Below are 26,639 nucleotides of genomic sequence, written 5' to 3'. Positions count from 1 at the left end.
TAGTTCCTACATTCGGTGTGATCACCTTTCTTAAAAATTTTACAAATAATTGCCTTCCCCCAATCAGCTGGCACTCTACCTTCATTCCAGGCAACGTTAAAAACTCTGGTTAGCCACTTAACTATATCTTCATTTCCTTTCAGTAGTTCGACTGGTATACTATCACTTCCAGGGCTTTTTCCATTTTTCATAGCTGTAATAGCATCTTTAATTTCATTTGTTATTATACTAGTTTGTTCTGTTCTCTGAATAACTTCTTCATCTGTTGGTCTCTCCACTTCTGGAAGGAATACTTCTCAGAGCTTCTAAAGCTCTGAGAAGTATTCCTTCCATCTCTCGTCCACTTCACCTTCCTCTGTGAGTAGTTTCCCTTCCTTATTTTTAATTGTATTCACCCCACTTTCTTCTTTCCTTTAGTAACTTTGATCTATACTGTATACAAGTTTCTTTATGCCCTGTATGTTCTCTTCCAGTTCTTTTCCTAACCTCTCCCATGTCTCTCTCTTAGTTCTTGTTTTTACTCTCTCAGCTTTATTTCTTGCTGCTTCGTATTCTCTTCTGTTTTCAGGATTTCTTCTCTTCATCCACTTTCTGAAAGCAACATTTTTGTTCTTAACAGCTTCTCTGACTTCTTCTGTCCACCAAACTGTTTTCTTTTTCTTTCCTCCACCAACTCACTTTGTTCCTATCACCTCTCTTGCAATTTGGATAATTTTTTCTTTCATATTCCCCAACTCTTTCCCTATATCTTCTGTTTCTTGATGTCCTTCAGGTCTAGCTTTATAAACCTTCTCTCTGTATTGTTTATCAATTTCTTGTTCTTTCAGTCTTTCTATTGTTATTCTTTCTCTTACAAGCTTTTTCAATGGCTTTAACTTTTTTATTTTCATTTTTGCTCAAACGAAGCGGTGGTCAGAATCTAGTGATACAGAAGGAATACTTTTCTAATCTCTAAAGATATTTTTGTTGTTATGATCAGATCTATCATTGACTTCTCTACATAATCTCCTCTTTCAGAATTCCACCTGTACCAGCCCCATTTGTGAGTGTCTCTGTGCTTAAAAAATGTAATCATAATAGCCAAGCTGTTTCTAATGCAGAAATCTATCAGATTTTCACCTTCATCATTCACCTCACCTATTCCAAATGCACCCAACACACTTTCTATATTGTTTCTCTTATTTCCAACATGGGCATTCAGGTCCCCCAGTACGATCTTGTCTACATCCTCAATTTTGTCCAAGGTATCCTGTAATTTCTGATAAAAGAATTCTTTTTCTTCTTGGGTCTTCCTTGTTGTGGTGCGTATACTTGTATTAATGAGACTTTACTTGTACTTAATTGAAGTGTCATACCCAATATTCTCTCATTAACATAATCTATCTTACCAACTCTTTCTGCAAAGTTTGGTGCAAGGATAAATGCTACTCCATACTTTCTTTCATAGTTCATTCCTTTATAAATTAGATGAAAATCATTGTGTATCTTCTTCATACCCTCTCCAACTAACCTGGTTTCACATATCCCCATGATGTCTATATTTCTCTCCATCATTAGTTCCACAACCTCCTCCAATTTACCATTCAATGTAGATGCATTGAGTGTACCTAATCTTATATTCCTAAGAGACTGTCCATTATAATTTTGAGTTTGTTGCCGTAAGTTCCGTCCGCTCCGAGGCATCACTTGGGTTTCTTGAGCAAGAGTATCAAAACCACCGGCTTGCTAGGCCTGTCATGGTCCTCGAGACTGCTAACTAGTTCCACCAAGGCGTCTATTGCTCCCCGAAGTTTTCAGATCTGCTTTCATCAGATCCGAGCAGACACCAAGTAGGTTAAGCCACTGCACCTCAACAAGGTTACACAGCCTCTTGTTCTAGTATATGAAAGCTCTAGAACCACAGTGGAGAAAGGAAGCTACAACTTGTAATTAACAAGATTGACAACTGGGCAGAAAAACAAGGATTTAATTAAAATATCTACCAGCAAAACAATAATCATGCACTTTTGCCGCATTAGAGGGATACACCCAGACCTTTATCTATATGGCAATAAAATACCCTGTGTTGAAGAGACTAGATTCCTAGGTCTCATATTTGATAAAAAACTTACTTGGATCCCCCATCTGAAACATATTAAAACCAAATGTCAAGAGGCTTTAAACATTTTAAAAGTTTTATCAAATACAAACTGTGGATCAGATAGACAAACAATATTAAGAATACATAAATCTCTGATAATTACCAAACTACAATATGGATGTAAAATTTATTCTTCTGCATCAACCAAACATCTAAAGATCCTAGATTCAGTACACCACAATGGCATACGTTTGGCAACAGGAACTTACAAATCTTTCCCCATCCCCAGTTTACTAATTGATGCTGGAGAAATTCCACTAGAACTATACCGACAGTCATCTATCATCCAATATTGGTTTAGGACAGAGACTCCCTGAATCAAGAGCATCTACTACAGCCAACAGAAATTGTTTTAATAACTTTTATGAAAATCATCCAAGATATCCTAGACCTTTTAGGTTCAGAATAAGAAAAATACTGGAGACTATAAATATCACAAATCAGATCTGCCCGGTTAAATTACCAGTTACCCCAACATGGAAGTTACACATAATTAAATTTTGTAGATATGTTAAAAGTTTTAAAAAAGATAAATCAGATGCAAAAATTAAAGCACTGTTTTTAGAACATATTACTGAACATTTAGATTCCACATTTGTTTTCATGGATGGATCAAAAACATATGCTGGTGTCGGATATGGAGTTTTTAGCTATAATTTTAGCTGCAGAGGAGCACTACCAATTGCAGGATCAAATTTTACAGCAGAACTATATGGAAATTTAACCGCTTTAGAACACATTATAACTCTACAGACATCCAACTTCACAATTTTTTGTGATTCAAAATGTGCATTACAGGCAATAGAAATCTTCAGTGACAATAATCCTCTAACAATGAAAATCTCACAGTGGGTGTTTCTATTACAATGTAGAGGAATCACTATATCTTTTTGCTGGGTTCCAGCACATTTACATATATATGGAAATGAAAAAGCTGACCAACTAGCAAAGTCAGCAACTAGTCTGATCCCTAAATGGTGTGCAATACCATATAGAGACATCCTTCCTAGCATCATGAATATCATCCATAAGTCGTGGAAACAACAGTGGAGTGAAGTGGGACTTAACAAAATGAAAGAGATCACCACAAATATACACCCTTGGAAATATGAAATTATGCCAAGGAAATGGGAAGTAATTATATGTCGTCTCCGCATAGGACATTCAAGGCTGACCCATGGGTATCTCATGAGTGGTGAAAATCAACCTTACTGTGAAGATTGCTTAAACCCCATGACTATTAAACATTTGCTGGTGGAATGCCCTAGTCACAGAGAACTGAGAGAGTGTTGCTTCCCAAATAAGAAAGAGAGAGATGGTAACTATAATTTGGCCAAGATATTGGGAAAAGAACTGCAGTATGATTATGAGGGAGTCATTAAATTCTTAAAAGAAGTTAACCTACTTGATCAAATTTAGTAACAAATACAAATTTATATTGAAATGTAATCCTACCACTCTCATTTCATTGGATATACTCCTACATATATGTATATATTTACTCAATCTTCTCAAATTTTTCAAGACAAACACTATAAGGGCCTGGTTAGACTCTTTGGACTGGTTGGTCCTAAAATGAGTAATAACAATAATAAAACCAAATAGTTTTCAACTCCATTCAGATCTTAACGAAATTTAACACCATATATATATATATACAACCATTACACTATATGATAACTAATACCTGATACTGAATTTAAATTTATTAACATTTACATACATATACCAAAGACTTTTTCCCCCTTACATGGGGGTAGCCAAAAAGAAAAAGGCATAGAAATCACTCCCACCCATTTCATTTCCCATATACAGTCGAACCTCGAAGGCCCGGACCCCGAATGCGCGGACCCTTGCATGACCGGTCAAAATGAACAAAGGGCGGACATTTCAAGCAAAGTTTCCTATTTGTCCGGTAGGTGGCAGTGATGGCTGTACACGTGTACTCAAACCTGGCCCAGTCAAGCCGCCACCAGGGCTGCCGTTTCGTAGAATTTTGTACCAAAACGTAGTAAAATAGTGGCATGTGGCAACTGCACAAGGACATGAGGAAATTTTTTCTACATAGCGGGCTGTTAAAAACGTTCAAAAACTCAACCTTTTGTTTAAAAATCATAGAACTAGTTATCAAATAATAAATGGTACATCAAAATATGACTTTTATTGGTAATTGTGTTACTTATAAAATATTATACCCCAAAAGATACATTTTTACAGTGTAGAAAAAATCCTACGCTAAAGTTTCAGCTTTTAGCGCCAGGGCTGCCGTTTCGTAGAATTTTGTACCAAAACGTAGTAAAATAGCGGCATGTGGCAACTGCACAAGGACAAGAGGAATTTTTTTCTATATATCAGCTGGCTGTTAAAAACATTAAAAAACTCAAACTTTTGTTTAAAAATCATAGAACTAGTTATCAAATAATAAATGGTACATCAAAATATGTGTTACTTATAAAATATTATACCCCAAAAGATACGTTTTTACCGTGTAGAAAAAATTCTACGCCAAAGTTTCAGCTTTCTTTGAGCGAATATAATATAAAAAAATTATATCTTACTGAATATGTTAGGGCATGGGGGCCTTATAGACATTCAAGAATAAAAAAAACTAGAACCAACATTTTGTCAAAGTTTGATAAGTATATATCTTGCTATGAAAGTCTGCACACGCCCAAGAAAAATGTATGCCCCGGTATGGCAACACTCCCATTCTACACGGTAGTGTAGAAAACATGGCAACCCTGGCCACCACCACTGTCCCGCATGCATACCTTCCGATATTTACAGTGTACGTAATAAAAAATACAGTACAGTACACTGTATGTACAGTACATTTACATGCCTGTATTACAGTTATTACAGAATTATTAGTATTATAGTATTATTATTACAGTATTGTTATTATTACAGTGTTAGAGTATTATTCTTATGTTTTTCTATGCCATATCATACATTACCTATACGTATACCACTACGAAAATCTACGGGTGTCAGGGCGACATTTTTGATTACCGGACTTTTGGCATGACCGGATCGCCCTTCCCCCCAATTAGTTCGGGCTTTCGAGGTTCAACTGTATTCCACTCCCCTCTACCCTCCTCCCTCCCTCCTATCTTGGCACCTCCTGGATGACGAGTCATCCCTTCATCCTGTCCACTGCTCTGGGTCAGAAGCAGTGTCGCAAGACACAGCACATCCACAGCAAGGCCGCTTCATAAAATTGGCGACCCCCCCCTCTCCGTCCCCTCATGCAGGAAAGAAGAAGACAGGGAGAAATACCTTCGGGCTGCGTCAAATTTTTCTCGTACTTCCTCACCCCCATCCCCCACCCACTCCCCCTCATGCATCACAGCCTCATCTATATATAACCCTTCTCCATTCACCCCTATCCTCTGTCCTCTCCTGTCCTTCCTCTACAGACATTCCTCTCTTTTGTAAAGCCCCTTTCATCCCATCCATCCATCTCATCCTAGGACGCCCCCTCATATTCACTCCTTCCACCTCTGCCTTCCACACTTCTTTTACTAATCTTTCCTCACTCATTCTTTCCATGTGTCCAAATCATCCTAATACTCTTTCATCAACCCTATCTCCCAGTTCCCTTTCCACTCCTGTTCTCCTCCTCACCTCATTTCTCACTCTAGCCTAGTAACCCCTATCATACTTCTCAGACATTTCATCTCCAACACATTCAAACTCCTTCTCTCTTCCTCTCTCATGTTCCATGTTTCTGCCCCATACATTGCTGTTGGCACAATCACTCCTTCATATAATCTCTTACCATCCATTCCCAGATGTCTATTTCTCATTACACTTTTTAATCCACCAAGGCATTTACTCGCTTCTCTCAATCTACACTCCACCTCCACCCCCACTCCTCCCTTTCCTGTCACATTTGTACCCAAGTACAGTATCTGAAACTATCCACTTCCTCCAGCTTCTCACCCTTAAGGGGGTACGCGACACCTGGAGGTCATTTTCTAAAATATTTAGAGTAAAGAGCTGAAACTTCTCAGGTAAATAGGTATCCATATTGACTACATTTTAGGTGAAGCAGAATGATGTATGTACACATGTACACATGTACGTATACCAGTAGAGACATTTAAAAGTGCACAGCACCATAATACATGGACCAATTTGTTTTATATTTTGGCTATGATTAGTCAGTAGGCACACCTAGGGCCGGTCATTGAGTAATTGAACAATTTCCTTTATACTTTTGCATACAGGCATTTCAATTTTAATGGCTGGCAAAAATCGTGAAAAATACAATTTTTTTGCTCGTTTCCATTATTACTCCGAACTCTTTCATCCTATTCAAAATATTCGAACGATCGGCCCTAGCAGTTACTATAAGTAATATTCCCTGTAAGTTTCATCTAAATCTAATGTATATTAGATTTTTTATGATTAAAAAAAAGTAGAAAAATATCGAACGGAGATATGGCAACTTGAAATATGAATATATCTGTAACTTGCTTATAGTTTCACCAATTTGACTGATTTTTTCATGGCTTAATTCTTATTATATAATAAGTAAGTACAGTAAAAATTATCAACATATTTTAATTATAAGTACTTTAAATACTGAAAAACTAAAGTATAAATATGTCACAGTAGTGACGACGCACAGACGACAACATCATATAATTTGCTTTTTTGCACCTTTGGCGGTTTCTTCATATGAAACCTCTCTGCTGGGGGTCTTCAGGGTATCTAAATCATTGGAAAGAGGTTTATTTTCCAGTAGTGGGCGCCTTCTCTTTCCTCATCAGATTCCCCTCGCCAATCTATGTTGGTAGGGCACCCCCTCCAGCATCATATGATGTCCCTTCTTCTTTCTTCTTCCTGTATAGCCTTGATCTTTTTCCTCTTGCTTTCTTCTTTGGATTTAATCTTCCTCTTTGAATTGTTTAGTCTAATGTTGTCCTTTACCTCTGTCACCGTCACAGAGGTGCAGGTGAGGGCGGTGGTGGAGTGAGAGGTGGTGAGATCTTTAGTCGTCTTTGACTGCTTGCCATCTTTAACTGCTGTTTTTTGTCATTGTGGATGTTCTTTTGTTCTTTTTGCTACCCATGATGACTGTACTAAAGAGTAATATGTACTAGCTAAAGTAATAGATTGCAATGAGAGCTCATGAGACATGCGTACTTCCCTTTTCAGAGCTAGCCGGTAACTAACGCTTAGTTTCGCACAAAGTTGGCGAAATATTCTCCCTCCACCTTCCTCCCTTCCCCTCCACAATCGTATTGGCCGTTGATACACTGGGCGAGTGTAAATTCAATCAAATTTCAACGTTATTCGCTGCGCCTGAAGGTCCTAAGTGGCACGCCTCCTTCTAGTGTGGGTTGCGCCTTTAAATCTGTCCCTTTAATCCTCACCCAGGACCTTTAAATTGCGCGCGGCTGGAAAATTATTTGTCGGGATTTATTTCTAAGTGGTATACGAACATTTTGAACACAGTTTTGAAAAATGCCATATCTTGACCAAATTCACCCCCCCCCCCCCAGGTGTCGCGTACCCCCTTAATGCTCACTTCCAGCCTACTGTCACTCTCTCCCCTTGTACATTTCATCACCTTAATTTTACCCACATTTATCTTCATCTTCCTTCTTTCACACACCTCAGACTCTGCACACTAACTTCCTCAATCCCTCCTCTGATCCTGCTGCAAGTGCAGTGTCGTCAGCAAACAACAACTGGCTCACCTCCCACTTTTCTCCATTTTCTTTAATCATCCCCAACCCCTGACCCACTACCCTTGCATTCACCTCTATCACCACCCCATCCATGTAAAGATTGAACAACCAGGGCGACATAACCCACCCCTGACGAAGTCCCACCTCTACCTCAGACCATTTACTCTCTCCATTTCTAATTCTAATGCAAGCTCTACTACTCTCATAAAAACTCTTGACTGCTCTTAACAGCTTTCCTCCTATCCCATATATCTGCAGTACCTCCCACAGAGCCTATCTGTCTACCCTGTCATAAGCCTTTTCCTGATCCATAAAAGTCCAAAAAAATACATACCTTTTCCTATAGCTTTCTGACATATCTGTCTACCCTGTCATAAGCCTTTTCCTGATCCATAAAAGTCCAAAAAAATACATACCTTTTCCTATAGCTTTCTGACATATCTGTCTTACCACAAAAATCTGATCTACACATCCCCTACCTGTCCTAAAACCACTGTTCCTCACCAATTACTCCCTTTCTTCCTCTCCTAATCCTCTCAATGAAGACCCCATAAGCCTTCCTAACTACACTCAACAAGCTGATCACTCTGTAACTACTACACTCACACTTGTCCCCCTTTCCTTTGTAAAGCGGAACTATACAGGCACTCCTCCAGTCCTCCAGCACTCTACCCTCTCTTAAACAAACATTAGATAACCTCACCAGCCAGTCCACCATAACTGTACCTCCTTTCTTCAGACATTCTGCATGGCATCCATCCAACCCAGGTGCCTTACCTGCTCTCATCATCTTAACAGCTGCTTTCAATTCATCCTTCCCTATTTCTCCTCCATTTTCCTCACTCAACACTCAGGAAAATATACAATTGGAACCAAGGAGGTAAAGAAGGCAGGATCTGAAAAAGATTTGGGGGTAATTATCACAAATGACTTGTGCATACTTGGACGAAGACATGATAAAAAAAATATTGGTTACATTGATAAGGCCTAGACTAGAGTATGAGGCGACATTGTGGTCACCCAGCACCATAAAGAATATAAAGAAAATAGAAAGAATCCAGAGAGCAGTAACAAAAATGGCACCTGCCCTTGCAAACCTATCATATGAGGAGAGATTGGTTAAACTGGAGTTACCGACGCTGGAGCAAAGAAGAGAGAGAGGTGACCTACTGAAGATCGGCGGAGCATATTCGTCGTCCAAGCCCCAGAAGCAAGGTGTCCCCCAAGGCAGCGTCATCAGCCCCACCTTGTTCTTGGTCAGCATCAATGGGATAATCCAGGCAGTTGCTGAGGCAGACACTTCACTCCAGTGCTCACTCTTTGCTGATGACTTCCTTTTGTAGTTCTCCATAAACCTATTCACAGCAATTACACGCACTCAGCCCGGTGTAAATGCTGCTACTTCCTGGGCCTCTCGCAGAGGCTGCCGTTTCTCCTCATCGAAGATGGTGGCGATGCACTTTTGCAGGCCTCAACAACGACCGCGCCAGACTGTTCCTCCACATATTATCATGGGAGGCATTCCAATACCCTATGAACAGTCGACTAAGTTTTTTGGGGTCATTTTTGACCAGCACCTTACGTGGAACAGCCACATCCTCAGTCTTAGACGATCTTCCCTCTCCGCCCTCAACATCTTAAAGGTGGTTTCTGGACGCGACTGGGGAGTGGACCAGCCTTCGCTCCTCAGTTTATACCACGCCCTCATAAGATCACGGCTGGATTACGCGTGCCAGATCTATTCCTCGGCAAGTGCGACGTCCCTCCGCTCCCTCGATACAGTACACCACCAGGCTTTGCGACTGTGTTCTGGTGCCTACCGTACCTCTCCTGTCGAATCCCTGTACGTCCTCTCTGGCGATTTGCCGCTCTCTAACCGAAGGGAGCAACTTTTACTCTCCTTTTACTTCAAGTGCAAATCGTTCAGAAAGATACGTACAACACCAAAAGATCAGCTTCAGTCCCACCGCACCTATGCGTGCTCCGTCTACTTGAGGAGGGAAACAGCTGGCCCCTTAAGGTGTCTGAGTACAGAAACTTTGATACCCTGCCTTGGTGCAGGCCCATTCCTGAGTTCTGCCCCATGAAACGGTCAAAAAGTGGGCACCTGCCCTACATCGTTGCTGCCTCGTTTGAGGAGCATAAAGAATTAAATGCCAACTCCATTGCAGTCTATACTGACGGGTCAAATTCTCCTGCTGGTGTGGGCTGCGCAGCCGTCACATCATCTCAAACTTTCACAGCAAAATTACCCTTCACCTCATCTGTTTTTACGGCTGAACTTTATGCAATTTTACTCGCTTTGAAGCATTTTATTTATGATTCAGATTTTAATGATTTTACCATTTATAGCGACTCTCAATCATCAATTTTAGCTCTTACTAGCTTTATTCTGTCCCACCCCGTGATATCTGAGATCCAAGAGTGGCTAACGAGAACAGCGGCCAGGGAAAAAACTATCCGATTCTGGTGGTCCCTCGGACACGTCGGTATCATTGGCAATGAGAAGGCAGACAGGGCGGCCAAGTCTGCGGCGGCCGTCCCTTACCATCGCGCGGGGACTCTCCCTTTTCCAACATCCGCACTACCATCTCCTCCCACGTGCTTAGAAAGTTTGACACCACCTGGGACAATATTAGAACGAACCAAAAACTACGGAGCATAAAATGTTCTGCAGATTGCTGGCCACTCCTTTCCCACCACAACCGTTTTTATCCGAAACTTTTAAACCGTTTACGTATTGGACATACAAAGGTAACTCACAAATTTTTATTTACTCTTCCCCGGATTCCCCCTTCTTGCGTGAGGTGTGGCTCCCCCTTTTCTGTCCGTCATTTCCTGCTCGAGTGCAGATACTACGAGCCTTGGCGGCGGAAGTGGGGCCTTCCTCCTGACCTTCGTAAGATGCTTAGTGCTACACCCATGATACAACCCCTTGTAGGATTTTTAAAATATGTTAATTTGTTTTATTATATTTAATTTTAACTGTGTTGTACCTATTTATTAGTAGTCTTACTTCTTGTGTAGTTCGCTACTTAATGTCTAGGTTTCGTATATATTTCGTAGATTATTTTAATAATTAATCAGACAGTAACGTTGTAGTTGTTTTAATTTTTAGAATTTAATATTTTAACCTCGTTATCTATTTTGTCCCGTGGCACGAATGGTCTAACGACCCTGTGCCGTGCTTTTGCCCACTCTAATTAATCAATCAATCAATTTATTCCATGGTTGCTCACTTATCCATATTGTCGAAGAAATTCCTTTTAAATGTGCTGAACAAATTTTGGTCTTTTGGATCTTCTCCTAAATATTGGAAGACTTCAATTATCATAGGAATCTTAAAGGCAGGAAAAGACTCTCATGACCCACAAAGTTACAGACCTATTGCTCTCACTAGCTGCATTTGTAAGATCTATGAAAGAATGGTTAATATGCATTTAGTTTGGTTTTTGGAATCTAAAAATCTCCTATCTAACCGACAGTTTGGATTTAGAAGAAATAAGTGCACTCTGGACCCCTTACTTTTTATCACTCGTGAGATTGAGAATGCCTTTGCAATTCAGAACTCGAGCATTGCTGTGTTTTTTGACTTGAAAAATGCCTACGATACTACCTGGCGGGGAGGCATTCTGAAGCAAGTTGCAGAGTGGGGTATCGGGGGTAATATGTTCAATTGTTTAAAGGACTTCTTCTCTGACCGTTATCTAAAAGTCCGAGTGGGCTCTTCTTTCTCTTGTGCATATCTCCAAGAGGAAGGGATTCCCCAAGGAAGTGTTCTGAGTCCTACACTCTTCAGCATAGCCATTAATAGTTTATTAGATTAAGTTCCCACAGGAGTTCATGGATTGGCTTATGCTGATGACCACTATTGTGTGCAGCAAATCGACAACATTAGAAACGAGCCAAAAGATTCAAGAGGTTATTAACTTAGCAACAGCATGGGCTAATAGCAGGGGCTTCAGATTCTCTGCTGAAAAAACAAAATCCATAAGGTTTTCCAGACTAAGACGCAAGGAAGAGATACCAACACTATTCTTAGAGGGTGTCATATTACCATATGAAGATGAAGTAAAATACTTGGGTCTGGTTTTGGACAAAAGGTTGACATTCACTCATCACATAAACGAGGTTGTATACACTGTTAAACAGCGACTTAATATAGTAAAGGTAGTGTCTCGTTTCAACTGGGGAGCAGATCGTATAACTTTAATAAGGCTTTACCAAACATTGTGCCTTAGCAAAATGGATTATGGATGTCAAATTTATGGATCGGCATGTAAAACTTCATTAAAGAAGCTTGATATAGTCCACAATATGGCTTTACGGATCTGTTCGGGAGCATATAGAACATCTCCAGTGGATAGCTTGTATGTGGAAGCAGGAGTTCCTCCCCTGTATATTCGCAGGGAGGAATTAAGCCTTAGATATATATCTCGTGTCTTGACATCCAAACAGAATCCAAACTTCAAATATGTAAAGCAGTCAGTAGACAAAGCTCTAAGGAAAAGCACTCTGCCGAAACCTTTAGAAGTGAGATGTGAAGTTGGGACAGAGAATGTAGGACTTGTTCCTAATACAATTGCTGAGATCACGCCTCCCAAATTCCCTCCTTGGAACCGATGCCCCACTGTAATATGTCCTCCTAAAAACAAGAAAAATAGAACTGCTGTAGAGCTAAAAAGCGAATTTTTAGAACATTTATCAGTACATGCTGATTCAATTTTTATTTATACAGATGGATCAAAATCCCAAGATGGTATTGGTTGTGCTGTTGTATCTGATAGCACAGTTTTAAAGAGAAAGTTGCCTCATTTTAGCTGTTTTTACTGCTGAACTGCTGGCAGTCAGCAACGCCCTCAAATTTGTTTTTATTTCTGTTCCATGTAATAAGAACGTCATTATTTTCACAGACTCCATGAGCATTGTATCCTCTCTAAATACATTATTACCTCATCACTTTTTAATCCAAGAAATACAGGACTGGTTGATTCTCATTAACAACAGAAAGAAAATAAAAGTAAACTTTTGCTGGGTGCCGTCCCATGTGGGTATCACTGGAAATGAACAGGCTGATGCTGCAGCCAAAGCCGCCACTAGGCTCAACCATATAACAGACCAAAAGATCCCACATACAGACTTCAAACAAGTAATTCATCGTTATACAATGGAAAAGTGGCAAGAACAGTGGACAAGGCTGGATGGTAGTTACAAGTTAAAAGAGATTCACCCCTTAGTGAACCCTTGGAAGTGTCCTCCTTTGGACAGAAGGTCAAGTATTGTTCTAACAAGATTGAGAATTGGCCATTCCTACATTACCCATTAATTTTTTATGGCAAGTGGAGCAGAAAGGCTGGCCCCCCAATGTCCCACTTGCCAAGTAGTTTTTACAATAAAACACATTTTAATTCAGTGCCCTGCATTCTCTAATAAGCGCAGGGCAAATTTTTGAACAAATTTATCTTTTAAACAAATTTTAGGGGAGGAAGCTCATGTGAAGAATGTTGTAAAGTTTTTGAAAGACATCGGTTTATTTAATGAAATTTAAGATTGTGTATATGAGTGCTTGTGAGTGTATGTTGTTATATGTTTTTGTGAATGTTTATTGTTTTTACTGTTTTACTTGAATTTTTATCTATATGAGATAAATATGCACTGAATGGCCTACCGGCTCTGGCGCTTGGCTTTCGAGCCAAAAATTTCATAAATCAATCAATCAATAAGGTTTGTTCCAAAAACAGTAAATGTATGATGCATAGCATTGTGTAGTTGTGCTTGAAAAGTATGTGGAAGGTTAATGTATATGCTCAGTATAATGATATGAGTCTACTCAAGATTGGAGTGTATGTGTGTTGTATAGGCTTTATAAAATATGTAGGCCATAATCAGTTAATTACATGAAGAGGGGTCGGAGTCGGAGTCGGTGGTGCCAAAAATAGGGGAGTCTGAATCGGAGGTTTTGTGTTCCGACTCCAAAGCCCTGTAATGTAAAATTTAAAAGGACCATTGAGCAACAGGGAAGAGAAGAGTGTGTTAGGTTGGAAGGAGTTGTGAAGATTATTAAAAAGAAGGGGAATCTCTTGTTAGAGATGTAGATAAGACCATATGAGTCATAATTGTTGGCTGGTGATAAGGCAGTATAGGAAGATGTGAAAAAGGCTAGGAAAATTATCTCCATGGTTATGAGAAACTACTTGATGAGACGGGTGGTGGCACCCTAGGGGGAAATCTTCTTGTAATTTTTCTGTTTTAAAACATTAAAACCTTTTTCATTCCAGAGACCAAGAAAAATTTGTGGTGCATGCAGATGCAGTTAACACCGTAACTGAATTAGGACGAGGCACAGTTATAGGCCCCTATGCTCAGCCCAGGTTGTGTGTAGGTTGTGCATTGGAATATGGACAGTTTCGATGCTCTGTATGCAAGGCATGGTACTGTGGCAAGGCATGTCAGATTGATGATTGGTTCATGCATAGCCAAATTTGTAAACCACCCCCGTAAGTTGCTGGAAGCCCAAATTTCTTCTTTTGACTTGTAACTTAATCCATTCCAGAGCCACATTCATCAACCAAATTGTTTATGTGAAAGAGTAATTGTCAACCCATGTTATATTGTGAGAAAAAAGAATGCAAGATATTTTCAATTTAAAAAGTGAAGAATTATCAACAACATAAAATAAGTACAATATGGTGGTTTACTGGGATATGCTGAATATATTTCTAGTTCATTGTTTCATTTCAATTTATGTGAACTTTTATCTTCTTTTTCATCATCAGTTTGTTTAGTTATCTGGATGTGCAGGACTACTGTAAACATCCTAATGGAAACAAAATACAGGAATCAAATATGGGGACCTGTATGTGCTAGTCCTGCAAACTGGGTAGCTTGGCAGATGGGATTGATGAAAGATTATTTGGAGGATTGAGCTCCCATCCAGGAGGGTAATAGCTGTCAGTTATGAGTTCAACACATGATCCAAGACCATGGTGAACCACATGGAGAGAATGAGTGAAGAATGATTAGCAAAAGAGGTGTGGAAAGCAGGGTGGATGGAGTGAAATTGAGGAAGCAATTGAGGATGAGATGGATGGAGGGGATAAATGGGGTTTTGAGCAAGAGGAAAGTCTATTAACCCCTTCCATACGGTGCCGCACACGTAAGCGTCATGGGGAGCGAGTGTATTCGCGAGGCTGCCATATCGGCGTCTTGATTATATTTATTGTAGTTGTCCCTCCATAATGACATTCTTTCTAATTCTTTTGTAATCGCATTTTCTATGGTTATCAAAATTCACGGGTGAAGAGAGAACGATCGATATAAGCGGTGACTATATTTTATGATGCGAGTATTATTACGACACGTCGTACGGCTGGCATTGGTTGCTGCCACCGAGATCTAAGTCCATGACGCCTACGTGTGCGGCACCGTATGGAAGGGGTTAAGCAGGGAAGGGAGAAGACAGGGAATAGGGGTGAGTGGAAGATGGTTGTGTATGGAGTATATTTTGATGCAGCCTGAAGGGATTTCTGTTTTCTCTTTTCCCACACGAGTAGACAGGGAGCATTGCCATGCAAGTGAAGTGGCCCTGCTGTAGATGTAATATGTTTTGCTGTATTGCTCCTGATCCAGGCAATGGGCAGGAGACAGGACCCTTCATCCACAAGGAACTAAGATGAGAGGGAAATAAGGGTGATAGAGGGGAGTAGAATGGGTGGGAGTGGATGCATGCCTAGACTGGCTACCTCCCTTATAAGTGGTAAGAAGCACTGGGGGTGGTAAGGTATTTATCCAGTTGTATACAGGAAAGGAGTAACCCTCATTAGGTTCTGTCTCCTACACTCCAGTTTTTTTCTTACCTAACCTCATATACAAGTACAGTTCCAACTTAATCTATCCTAGTGTGTGTTTATATAATTATAGTATATAGGGAAATTTTCAGTTCCTTATGATTAAAAAAAAAAAAAAAATCAAAATAAGGTGAATTTTTTGTTCAGATAAATTTATCATAGGAAATAGATTCAATTTGGAAGTAGGTAGAAACAACTTTGCCAACCGTGTAGTTAATGAATGGAATAAACTTCCTGCACAGGTAGTGCAATGTAGTTCAGTTCAAAGCTTTATTTAGATAAACACCTAAGCAAGATGCTGTAATGATTATAATCTATTTCATATTATTTGTTTTTGTTTTGTTATCATTTGTCAGATTTTCATTTATTATTAGTTATATGTCAATTTATTATTATTTACTAACCTGTTTGTTTATTATTTAACTATACCTATGCATTTATTTTATGTATTTTATTTGTCATTTACATTATTATAGTTTTTATTTATTAAGTAATAAAAAGATGTTTTGGAAAGAAATTAAGAGAGGAAGAGGAGGCGAATCAAGTAGGGAAGAAAAGGTAAAAGGTACAGATGGAGAGATGATAATGGAAGAGATGGCAGTAAGGGGAAGATGGGCAGAATATTTTAGGGAGTTGCTAAATGTGAAGGAGGATAGGGAAGGAAAGATAGTTGCAGTGGGAAATGCGAAGAAAATGAGAGTGATGAGTGAGGAGAATGGAGGAGAAATAGGGAAGGATGAGGTGAAGGCAGTTGTAAAGATGATGAAAGTAGGTAAGGCACCTGGTCTGGATGGATGCCATGCAGAATGTCTGAAAAAGGGAGGTTCAGTGATGGTGGACTGGTTGGTGAGGTTATTTAATGTTTGCTGGAGAGAGGGTAGAGTACCGGAGGACTGGAGAAGTGCCTGTATAGTTCCTCTTTACAAGGGAAAAGGGGACAAGTGTGAATGTAGTAGTTTCAGAGGGATTAGCCTGTTAAGTGTAGTAGGGAAGGCTTATGGGAGGATCTTAATTGAGAGGATTAGGAGAGGAACAGAAGGAGTAATTGGTGAGGAACAGTGTGGATTTAGGACAGGTAGAGGTTGTGTAGATCAGATCTTTGTGGTAAGACAAATATGTGAGAAAGCTATAGGAAAGGGGAAGGATGTTTTTTGGGCTTTTATGGATCTGGAAAAGGCATATGATAGGGTAGACAGAAAGGCACTGAGGGAGGTTATGCAGATTTATGGGATAGGAGGAAAGCTTTTGGGAGCTGTCAAGAGTTTTTATGAGAGTAGTAGAGCATGTGTCAGGATTAGAAATGGAGAGAGTGAGTGGTTTGAAGTAAAGGTGGGACTTCGTCAAGGATGCATTATGTCACCCTGGCTGTTCAACTTATACATGGATGGGGTGGTGCGAGAGGTGAATGCTAGGGTAGTGGGTCAGGGATTGGAGATGGTTAAAGAAAATGGAGAAAAGTGGGAGGTGAGCCAGCTGTTGTTTGCGGACGACACTGCGCTTGTGGCAGGGTCAGAGGAGGGATTGAGGAAGCTGGTGGCAGAGTTTGGGAGAGTATGTGATAGAAGAAAGCTAAAGATAAATGTGGATAAAAGTAAGGTGATGAGATGTACAAGGGGTGAAAGTGGAAGTAGACTGGAAGTGATCATTAAGGGAGAGCGACTGGAGGAAGTGGATAGTTTTAGATACTTGGGTGCAAGTGTAGCAGGAAAAGGTGGAGTGAAGGTGGAGGTAGAATGTAGATTGAGAGAAGCGAGTAAATGCCTTGGTGGATTGAAGAGTGTAATGAGGAATAGACATTTGGGAATGGATGCGAAGAGGAGACTGTATGAAGGAGTGATTGTGCCAACAGCACTGTATGGGGCAGAAACGTGGAATATAAGAGAAGAAGAGAGGAGAGTTTGAATGTATTTACCTAGTTGTATTTACCTAGTTGTATTTTGCGGGAAGGGGAGCTATGCTCGTGTTGTCCCGCCTTTGTATCTTGCAGTGTCTAGTTTGTTTTTAAACTCATGAATGGTTTTTGCGCATACTATTTCATTGTCCAGTTTGTTCCAAGTGTCCAAAACTCTATGAGGAAAACTGTTTTTCTTCAGTTCTCTTCTATAGCTATGTTTTTTTATTTTCTTTCCATGTCCTCTTGTGTTTCTTTTGTCCCAGTTAAGTAAGTTCTCACTATCGAGTACCTCTGTGCCTTTCATGATTCTGTAGATGGTCAATAGGTCACCTCTCTCTCTTCTTTGCTCCAGTGTCGGTAACTCCAGTTTAGCCAATCTCTCTTTGTATGATAGGTTTGCAAGTGCAGGTGCCATTTTTGTAGCTGCTCTTTGGATTCTTTCTATTTTCTTTATATTCTTTTTGGTACTGGGGGACCACAATGTCGCTGCATACTCTAATCTAGGCCTTATCAATGTAACCAATATTTTTTTCATCATGTCTTCGTCCAAGTATGTAAACGCCACTTTTATTGATCTTAGCAAATTGTAAGTCTCCCCGACAATTTTGTTAATCTGTATATCATAGGACAAGTCGTTCGTGATAATTACTCCCAAATCTTTTTCGGATCCTACTTTCTTTACTTCTTTGGTTCCAATTGTATATTTTCCTGATATTCTGTTTTTGCTTTTTCCAAACTCCATTATGCTACACTTCTTAGTATTAAAGTCCACTTCCCATTTCTGACTCCAGTTCCATACATGTGTTTGAGATAAGATGTCTGAGAAGTATGGTGGGGGTTACTAGGCTGGATAGAGTGAGAAATGAGGAGGTGAGGAGGAGAACAGGGGTGAAAAAGGATTTGGGAGATAGGGTTGATGAAAGAATATTAGGATGGTTTGGACACATGGAAAGAATGAGTGAAGAAAGACTAGTAAAAGAGGTATGGAAGGCAGATGTGGAGGGAGTGAACATGAGGGGACGTCCTAGGATGAGGTGGATGTATGGGGTGAAGGGGGCTTTGGGGAAGAGGGGAATGTCTGTTGAGGAAGGAAGGGAGAGGACGGAAGACAGAGGTGAGTGGAGAATGGTTGTATATGGATGATGTTGTGACTGCATGAGGAGGAATAGGCGGGGGGGGGGGGGGCCGGGGTAGTATGTGAGAGTAAATTTTGACGCAGCCCGAAGGGATTTCTCCCCGTCCTCGCCTTATATGCAGAGGGGGACGGAGAGGGGGGGTCGCCGATTAAATGAAGCGGCCTTGCTGTGGATGTACTGTGTCTTGCGACACTGCTTCTGACCCAGGGCGGTGGGCAGGGTGCAGGGATGACCCGTCATCCAGGAGGTGCTCAGATGAGAGGGAGGGTGGGAGGGGTGTGGAGTGTATTTAGGGATGAAATGGGTGGGAGTGTTTTTATGCCTTTCCCTTTTTGGCTACCTCCCTTGTAAGGGGGGAAAAAGCCTTGGTATATGTATGTATGTATTATTATGATTTTTTTTCGCATCCGACCTAGATATGGACCAAAAGGTCTCCTGTCGGCATGCTCCGCCTTTGTAATCCTTTGTAACTAAAAAGCTTTATAGATCTGATGATGTTTATTTTATGTCTTTGCAGGCCTCTTGAGTGTGTTGAAGAAGCTCTTGTTGCCAATTCTTTTTATTATGGCTATCAGAAGCCGTCTGATAAATCATTAAATGGCAATTTTAGAAGTAAGGATTTCCCATTAAAACGTCACAATATTGTACAGTCAACATTTGAAGGCTGTATGACCAACAATAAAGGAGATCCTGATGTTCAGAATTCTGAAATAAAGCAAGTAGATGGACCACGAAAAGGTCAGCTGAGCTTGAAGAAAATGATGGAATATGACATGTCTACAATACCCAAGAGATGTAGAGAAAAAGGGCTGAAGAAAAATGGAAAGAATAATTTTAATTCTTCTCCAAGGACAGAGGCCCTGGGCATGCCTCAGGAATGCCAAAAGGGCAACAGAAATACTCTTAATTCAGAATTGTCACAGTCCTTCATAAGGCAGGAGAATGTCAATAACATGTCCTCTTTGTCAGAACTGAATTCTAGGAAAAGTGCTATTTTTTATGAAACAGAGAAAACATTGCCTTTAGATGTGGAGGTTCTTAATGTCAAGTGCTTTGACAAAGCTGAACAAAAGAAAAGAGGATCTTGTGTGACACTAGTAATGAAGGATGAATATGATCCTGTTGATAGGACTTTGGAGTCCCTGTGTGCCCCTCCACCTTCACCATCTAGTCCATCCCAAGAGAATTATGAATTACAATCTGAAACCAATACTAATTCATCTCAAGTGTCCAGTTGTTCATTACTTAAGACACTTGAACCTCCACCCCTTCGTATGCCCACTTCAGCGAGAGGGAATCATATCAGACCATTGGCCTCGGTTAATCATATTTCAGAAGGGTTCCCATTAACCAGCATCAGTGATCATTTGAATATTGATGAGACATACATTGGTCTTATCACAGTTGTTCAGAGTCACTGGTATTTCTGTGCACTTTTACTATCACCATTGGCATGTAATGTTATTGGAATTGATCAGGATACTCTAGAGGCATTACCTTCAGTGATGGAGTCAAAAATCATTGCAGGGTCACTAGTGCTTGCATATTCTCCAACTTATGAACTCTGGTACAGAGCCTTTGTTTACAAAGTGGAGGAAACAAATATTCATGTCTGCTACATTGACTATGGTAATTTAGAAGTTGTCCAGATAGTGAAGACAATGCCAGAGGAGCTGTCTGGAGAAGTACCAGGATTGGCTGTGGTTGCAAGAGTGCATGGTGATATTGAGCAGAGCAGTCAGAATTGGCTTCAGGCCAATATTGGGATTGACAAACAGGTTAGTAATATGAAAAGACAGCTCTTTCCAGATGCAATAATACTTAGTCTGATGAACTTCGAATGTGATTTGATTTATTGTATATTTGTGAAGAGGTGAGATAACTAATTCCAGCTGCCAGGCCCTGCTGTTGAAGAGCTGTGCCATGTAGCTCTGCTTTTGACTCAAGCAATGTGGTAGGGGATAAGACAACTCTTCATTCCCAAGGTGCCAAGATGGGAGATGTGGTTTAGTGTTTTATTAGTATTTGATGGTGTCTGCTCATGACTAAATATTTGAGTGGTATATTAGTGATGTATTTATTTGTTTATTATTATTATTGATGATGAGATATTGATAAATGTGAAGGAGGATAGGGAGGGAAAGGTAGTTGCTTTGTTTGAAGGGGTGTCCCCTGCCCCATCTGGAGGGGCACACAAGGTTTCTATTGTTGAAACCTCACAGGCTTCTTCCAGTGAAGCCTCCTCTCAGGCAATCTCTCTTCCAGACTTGGGGGACTCCCCAGTATAGGGATTGCTGACTAGTGTGCCTCACTCAGTAGAGGTGCACAAAAGCAATGAGGATCAACCAATTCTTAAACAACACAACATACACATTTCAATTATACAAGAAACAAAACTAAGACACTCACACAAAACACCATCATTTCATAATTACACCACCATCAGACAAGACCGGACTGACGGCAATGGCGGTGGACTCATCACCCTGATCCACCACTCCATCTGTTTTGTGGACACAAGTGCCACAACCAAAATTCTCCTCCCTACCACAGATAACACTACAGAAATCCAATCCATTCGAATCCGCACAGGCAACAAATCAACACTGACAATAGTTAACATGTACATTCCCCCCCAATCATCCCCCACAGTTCCAAACACCTTCAGGCCTCAATTTAGCCAACTAGCCTCAATCCCCAACCTGATTATGGGTGGTGACTTCAACGCCAAGTCGTCTGCCTGGTATGTAGACAACCCTGACACAGACAGAGGGCTTGATATACAGACTCGGTTTGACTCATTGACTATCATGAACAACACACATAATCATACACATCCCACACTAATCCCTATACACTCCCTCCTCTCCTGATATCACCTTCTGCTCCCCCTGTCTAACCCCAACAATATCATGGAGATTGGTCGGAACCCTTGGTTCTGACCACCTTCCAATCATCATCACCACCAAAACAAGATGCACCCCAGTTGGCCACAGACACACATACACCAATTACAAGAGAGCTAACTGGGAAGCTTTTACTGAAGAGACAGAACAGCATTTTGAAACACTTAACAGTATACCAATCACAAACATAAACAATGCTGTGCACACTTTTAATACAATCATACAAAACGCAGACAAGAGATACATCCCTAGAGGTAACAGAAAATCACACAACCCCAATTTCACACCAGAAATCCAAGGCCTCATCAGACAACGAGACACACTTAAACACAATACCTCCACACTTATCCCACAAAACATAGCAGACCAAATACAAACACTAAACACTGTGATTGCCAATAAAATACACAAACAAAAAACACAAAATTGGCAAAACTTTATCAATACACTTCACAAAACAAGCACCAGCAACTTGTACAAAACACTCAACAGCATTACACTATCCAACAGTAACACAACACGCTCTCACGCAGCAATAATCATAACAACAGACAATCTACCCTCAAACAGACAACAAGCAAACACACTCATAAATCATTTTGCACAGACAAGCCATCTCACTTCTCACCCTGACGACCGACGCACTATTCGACGTAAGAAAGACTTTCCTACAGACTCAGACTATACACCCTTCATAGACAGTCAGACAAAACACATAATACATAATCTCAAGCACTCATCCGCCTGTGGCCCTGATAACATAAGTAACATCCACCTAAAACACATTGGACCACAAGGTATACATGCACTCACAAACATTGCAAACTACAGCTATTCACACATTATACCCGACATCTGGAAGCATGGTAAAATAATCACCATTCCAAAACCAAACAAAGACCCAACAATCCCAACATCGCACTGCCCAATCACACTTCTCTGCACCCCCTCTAAAGTCATTGAACACCTAATACTTAAACTTGTCACACCACATGTTCCCCTTGCTGACTCACAACACGATTTTAGGCCACTACACTCCACAAACACTCTTCTGATAAACCTCACACAAAGAATTTTAGATGGCATCAATTCAGATAGGCCCCACCACAGAACACTTCTTATAACATTAGACATTAGTAAAGCTTTTGATGCTATCCCCCGCCACAACCTAACAAATAAAATATATAACACAGACATGCACAATAACACCAAAAGATGGCTGGCCAATTATCAGGCAGGTAGGAACGCTTACGTGTCATATAATGGCCAATCATTGCACATCAGAAACATTAAGAATGGAGTACCACAGGGCTCTGTTCTATCCCCCACACTCTTTAATCTATACATGCATGACTTACCCGCACCAGTCACCTCAGAAATACAAATCTCTTCCTACGCAGATGACATAACAATCACATGTACACATCGTAACACTGACAAAGCTGCAGAAATAATCCAGCCATACCTTGATACACTCAACACATGGTTCATCACAAACAGACTCAAAATAGCTCCAACCAAATCTACAGCAACACTTCTCACCAACTGGACAAAAGAACACAAATACATACCTCATCTCTACATCAACAACACTCTAATACCACACACAAACACACCGAAAATTCTTGGTGTAACATATGATACATCCATGTCTTTCAAACAACACATCACAAACATAAACGAGAAGGAACTGGATTACTTAGAGTAGAGATGGATAGAGAACCCAGATACAGGAACATAATGAGGAATAGAGATCTAAGTGAAATCGTAGATGAGCTATTAGAACTTAAAAGCGAATATAAGATAATGTACCAGGAAGTATCAAACCTAAGGAAAGCCAACGAAGAAAGTAATAGGGAGATAGACGAGTTGAAAAAGGAATTAAAACAGCTTAAGGGTGATAATGAGAGGTTGAAAAGTGAGGATAACAGTAGGAACAAGGCTCTGAAACGAGAAATTAAAAGTCAAATGAAGGAAGTGACTGAAGAAGAAAGAATCAAGGAGAATGACCTACAGGAAATAAAAAAACAGTGGAAAATTGAACATGAAAGTCAAGAAATATCCCTAAAGAAAATAATGGAAGAACAAGTAAAAGATAATACCAAAGAAACTGTAATACAGATTATTAAAGAGAAAAGTAACCTAGTTAGGGACACAGTGGATAGGAAAAGGTGTATAGTAGTCTATGGCATTAAAGAAAAACACAATGTACCAAGATATCAAAGGGAAAAGGAAGAAAAAGAGATTGCCAAAGAAATTCTAAAGGAGTTACAAACAGATGAAATAGGCTGGGACCGAGAAATGGAGGAAACTCATAGAATGGGCAGGTACTCTAAAGATAAGCAGTATAGACCATTAAAAGTCAAACTTAGATCGCAATCAAGTGTAGAAGAAATTCTATCAAGAACAATGAGATTAGCAAGCAGTGAACAGTACAAAAATATATGGATAAAAAAGGAAATGAGTGAGAAAGAAAAAGAGAAAGAAAAGGAACTGAGGAATGAGGCGAATGAAAGGAATGAGAATAGAACTGAAAAAGAAAAGGAGGAGTTTTTTTGGAGAGAGAGACATGAGGCTGAGAAAAAGGTATATAGGGAAAATGGAAACAAAGAAGATAGAAGGGGAGGAGGAGAAAAGAAACTAAAAATAGCTTACACAAATATAGACGGAATAATCTTAGGATTAAACGAATTAAATGATTATCTAGTCTTAGAAGAACCGGACATAATGGGAATTGTAGAAACCAAATTAAAGTACACACTAACATCCCACACTGTGGGACAAGGTGAATATAACTGCTGGACAAAGAATAGAAAGAACAAACAGGGCGGTGGAGTTCTAATTTTGGCCAAGAAGGATTTAACTGTAACAAAAATAACTGAAGGAAAAAATAATGTAGAATCAATTATAGTACAAATCGAAGGGAAAAAAATGAAGAAAAGAAAATTTGCAGTGGTATATGTACCTCCTAAAACACAAGCCTGGACAGAAAGGGATCACTCTGAGTTACTAGACGATACAAAAGATGAATTAATTGAAACACTGAAAGATGGAGGAAACACAGTAATTATGGGTGACTTTAATTCAAAAGAAATATGCTGGGAAGATATGACAGTGAAGGGGGGAGAGAAACACTGGGGCAATGTACTCCTTGACTTGACCATTGAATACACAATGACCCAGTGGATTAGAGAAAATACTAGATATAGAGGAAATGAAGAACCCTCAAAATTGGACTTGATATTTACGACAGAACTTGAGATTATAGAAAATATTAATTACAAAACTCCGATAGGAAAAAGTGACCACGTACTAATAGAAATGGAATTGAAGGAACAAACAGACCAAAGCAAAAATGATAAACAGAATAGGAAGACCTATGTATAACAAAACAAACTTTGAGAAATTTAAATCATTCTTTCGCAATGCAAATTGGGAAAAATTCCAAAACGAAGATACAGGGATAGAAGAAAAATGGAACATTCTAAAAAAAAATTATAATGAAGGAGTGAACAAATTTGTACCACAACAAAAAATGGAAAAGACATACAGAAAGAACTAGTACAACAAAAGATGTAGTGAAGCAAAGGAAAAAAAAAGACAAATCTTGGAAATAATGGAAAAGAGAAAAAACAAAGCAAATGGCAAACATACATCAAACTAAGAAACGAATATGTAAAAATATGCAGAGATGAAAAGAGAAATTATGAAAAAAGATAATAGACAAATGTAAGGAAGAACCGAAGCTATTCTACAAATATGTAAATGGAAAACTGAAAAACAAACAAGAAATAGAAAAACTGCGCCAAGATAAAAAGGAATATACAGAAGAACTGGAAATGGCTGAAATAATGAACAACCACTTCAGATCAGTATTCACAATAGAAAACTCGCCTAACAGTGAAGAGAGAGAGAATTATCCCCAGCAATGAAAGAAATAAACGTAACACAAAAAGAAATCAGTGATCAAATCAAAACCCTGGATGTCAGAAAATCACATGGCCCAGACGGAATAGCAAACTGGATACTAAAAGAATGCATGGAGGAATTAACTGACAAAATATACAATATAATTAAATCCTCACTTAAAGAAGGAAAAGTACCATTGGACTGGAAAAAAGCAAACATTTTACCAATTTATAAGGGAGGTGATAAGGAAGATCCATCTAACTACAGACCGGTCTCACTAACAAGCACAATAGCAAAAATTTGTGAAACAGTGGTCAAAAACAGATGGGTTAAACACCTGGAAGAAAAATCTATACTGAACCCAAATCAATTTGGATTTAGGCAAGGGAGATCCTGTACAACAAATCTAATCTGCTTTTACTCAAGATTAGTAGACATAATACAAGAAAGAGATGGATGGGCAGACTGCTTTTCTGGACCTGCAAAAGACATTTGATAAAGTACCTCATATGAAACTAATAGATAAGTTATAGTCAAAAGGTGGTATCAGAGGAAAATTATTGGAATGGATGAAAGACTTCTTGATTGGAAGGAAAATGCGAGTTGTATTTAGAGAAAAATTCTCCAACTGGGAAGAAGTAAAAAGCGGTGTCCTGCAAGGATCAGTACTGGCCCCAATCATGTTCGCTGTATATATTAATGACATGAATGAAGGAGTGGAGTGCTATATAATTTTTTTTGCAGATGATGCAAAATTACTTAAAGTAAAAATGGAAGAGGACTGCAACTCCGTGCAACAAGATTTGGACACAATATGGAATTGGACTCAAAAGTGGGAAGTAAAATTCAATATTAAGAAATGCAGTATAATGGAATTTGGAAGGAGTAAAAACAGAATATCAAAAGATTACAGAATTGGGGAAGAAAAAATAAATAAAACAAACTATGAAAAAGATCTTGGAGTGATGATTGGAAAGGATATGAAACCAGATAAGCATATAAATAAAATATTCAGGGAGACCTACAGCTTATTGAGAGCAATCAAAGTGGCATTTGCTTACATGGGCAAAGTAATGATAAAGAAAATACTAACTACACTAATAAG

General features: G+C 39.5%; 1 protein-coding gene across 8 annotated transcripts in view; it reads left to right on the top strand.

The window, feature by feature from the left end:
- LOC143018159 (uncharacterized) overlaps nt 1-26,639 on the top strand; it is a 276,494-nt gene that overhangs the window by 167,391 nt on the left and 82,464 nt on the right. For 6 of the 8 annotated variants that reach the window (XM_076173306.1, XM_076173304.1, XM_076173305.1 and 3 more), the window contains 2 exons: nt 14,121-14,339; nt 19,237-20,497. In XM_076173306.1, coding sequence (XP_076029421.1) covers nt 14,121-14,339; nt 19,237-20,497 — 1,480 coding nt within the window. The remainder of the gene's footprint in view (nt 1-14,120; nt 14,340-19,236; nt 20,498-26,639) is intronic. The other 2 variants (XM_076173309.1, XM_076173308.1) reach the window with 1 other exon arrangement.

This window comes from Oratosquilla oratoria, chromosome 34 (assembly GCF_046742065.1).
Source record: "Oratosquilla oratoria isolate Oo_2021 chromosome 34, ASM4674206v1, whole genome shotgun sequence".
NCBI classification, from domain to species: domain Eukaryota; kingdom Metazoa; phylum Arthropoda; class Malacostraca; order Stomatopoda; family Squillidae; genus Oratosquilla; species Oratosquilla oratoria.
This window is presented reverse-complemented; position numbering and strand designations above follow the sequence as displayed.